This window comes from Apium graveolens, chromosome 2 (genome assembly GCF_009905375.1).
Source record: "Apium graveolens cultivar Ventura chromosome 2, ASM990537v1, whole genome shotgun sequence".
Taxonomy (NCBI): Eukaryota; Viridiplantae; Streptophyta; class Magnoliopsida; order Apiales; family Apiaceae; genus Apium; species Apium graveolens.
The window spans coordinates 234,827,180-234,829,623 of NC_133648.1; the positions used below are offsets into that span (position 1 = coordinate 234,827,180).

The 2,444-nt window shown below is 33.4% G+C and overlaps 1 protein-coding gene across 1 annotated transcript; it reads left to right on the forward strand.

The window, feature by feature from the left end:
* Positions 1–334: 334 nt before the first annotated feature.
* Positions 335–2,232, forward strand: LOC141706203 (pre-mRNA cleavage factor Im 25 kDa subunit 2-like). Its single transcript, XM_074509018.1, has 7 exons — positions 335–493; positions 692–737; positions 1,108–1,201; positions 1,298–1,371; positions 1,455–1,541; positions 1,647–1,757; positions 1,992–2,232. Exons 1-7 carry the CDS (start codon positions 378–380, stop codon positions 2,061–2,063), a joined length of 600 nt encoding a protein of 199 aa, XP_074365119.1. The 5' UTR covers positions 335–377; the 3' UTR covers positions 2,064–2,232.
* Positions 2,233–2,444: the final 212 nt, after the last annotated feature.

The window sequence follows — 2,444 nt, forward strand, 5'->3', positions numbered from 1 at the left end:
TATATTAAGTAAATTTTAATTTCATTTTGATGGATGAAAAAAGGTATTGAATCAAACAAGTTTTTATAGAAAAAATTTGGAAATTAGTTTTGAGAAAAACATAAACATTTAATCTTCCAAAATTTATTTTTAAAAATTATTCTCACCTAGACCCGTAAAAAGCCTAGTGTTAAAAGATATAAAAGGAGTAATGAGTAGAGATAGAACGGCTGTTTTCAATACTTAACTGATGTTAAATTTGTCGCCTAGGCAAGAAACAAAAACATAGCTCAAGTAACTACTCAGGATTTTACTAGAAACATCACTCTCCCCTTGTTTCTTTATAGTACTCCAGCCCATTTTCATCTCTCTCTCTCTCGTTTGTGTAGATAAAAAAAATGGCGAGCCCTGTGATAAACACATACCAACTATCAAACTACACATTTGGAACCAAAGAATGGAAGATGGAGAAAGACACTTCTGTTGCTGATCGTCTTGCTCGCATGAAAACTATGTACACATTTATTAATTTATATATTTATCTTTATCTTGTTTGAGCAAGATTTTAGTTTAATGTTGTTAAATGTTTTCCAGATTATTTGTACCTAATGTGTGTAGTTACGTTGATTTAAAGACCCTAGCTAGATTGTAAATTTTGTTACTGTTTTTTTTGTTTGTTAAGTATTTTTGGGTGTTTTTATTGTTTGTGCAGTTACATGAAAGAGGGCATGAGGACTACTGTTGAAGGAATATTGTTGGTATGGTCCCTTATATTGATTTGCACATACAATTGTGAATTTAGTTAACTTATAAAAGTTTTTCTGAATTTTATTATTTTTTAAGTAATTTCTCCACGGGTACATTAATTATAATTGATTACATTGGTGATGAAGTATTCGTGATTAAAATTTGATACACATGACATGATTATTCTTAAATTTTAGATACAACTTATAATGCACCTAAATCATCATGGTATAAGTGTATAATGCCCCTAAGATTCTTAAAGTTAAAGCTTTGCAATTATATGTCATTCCTTGCTATGGTAAACGTGAGAGTGTTAACAAAATGTTGGTACGTTGTGTACACATTGGTCACTTGAAAGGTTAAACTTATTGAGTTTTGCAGATGCATGAACATAATCATCCCCATATACTTCTTCTGCAAATTGGGGATACGTTCTGCAAACTTCCTGGGGGGCGTATCAAGCCAGGAGAAAGCGGTAATATTTACTATATTTGGTTTCAGAAATTGCATACAGTATTTTCTTTTGCATTATATTGAAGATACAATGTATACTTGTTTACGATGTTTTTAGAAATTGCCGGACTGAAAAGAAAGCTTACCAGCAAACTTGGAGCTGCATCGGCTGGTCATCAGCCTGAATGGCAGGTACTACTTCATTAAGAAACAGGGATCTGAAGCTTGTTTTATATGAGTTTGAAGTTTCAGTAATGTGTATTATGCAACTATAGATAGGGGAATGTGTCGGTACGTGGTGGAGGCCAAACTTTGAGAACGTAATGTACCCATACTGCCCTCCACATATTACAAGGCCCAAGGTAATGTAACAACCCTGTATGTAATTTTAATATTCTTGGCTTCTTGCTTTCTGATTTCCTCGCGTATAGCAGATGACATAAGTGGCCACCTCTTCTGTAATGCAGGAGTGCAAGAAACTTTTTCTCGTTCATTTGTCCGAGAAACAGTACTTCGCAGTTCCAAAGAATTTGAAACTTCTGGCTGTTCCATTATACGAACTCTACGATAATGCTCAGGTATAGTGAATTTTAAATTTTGTGGTCCGAGAAAATTTTGTATTGAATTGTATTATTTAGCCTTGTTCTTAGATACAGAAGAGCCAAATGTGTTCAAGTGTTATGTGCAGGAATAATTTCTGCTCCATGCCATATCAAAAAATTACACTATATTGTTTTTCTGTAAAGTGTTCTTCAGAGCTTGCTCTTTTGTTATGATTGTTTCTAATTTCTGTCCATTCACATTGCTTGCAGAGGTACGGGCCTATTATATCCACCATTCCTCAGCAGTTGTCTAGATTTCAGATAAACAAGTTGGAGGTATAATGTGTACCGGGGGACATATCATATCCTTCTAGACGTGCTTTGATTGTGATCTCTCTTAGATTTGTAAAAGTGACAATGCTGAAGCAATCACATTGTGGTTGATGTCCTGTACAAGTAGTTTCTGGAATTTAAAATGTTGATTACAATTGATGAGAAGTTCATCACAGTGTTTTTTATGGTTTTATTCTTGCAATCATCTTATCTAATCGTTTGAGCCATGATTATGTTGATAATCTGATCACCTGCAATATAATTATACTCGTGTTTGTATGTAAAACTGGGAAAAACAAACGATGCACTTTAAGTCTGCTATATTATTAATGCTGAGAATAACAAAATAAGTACTAAACCAAGAACAAAAAGTGGCTACAAAGTAGGAAA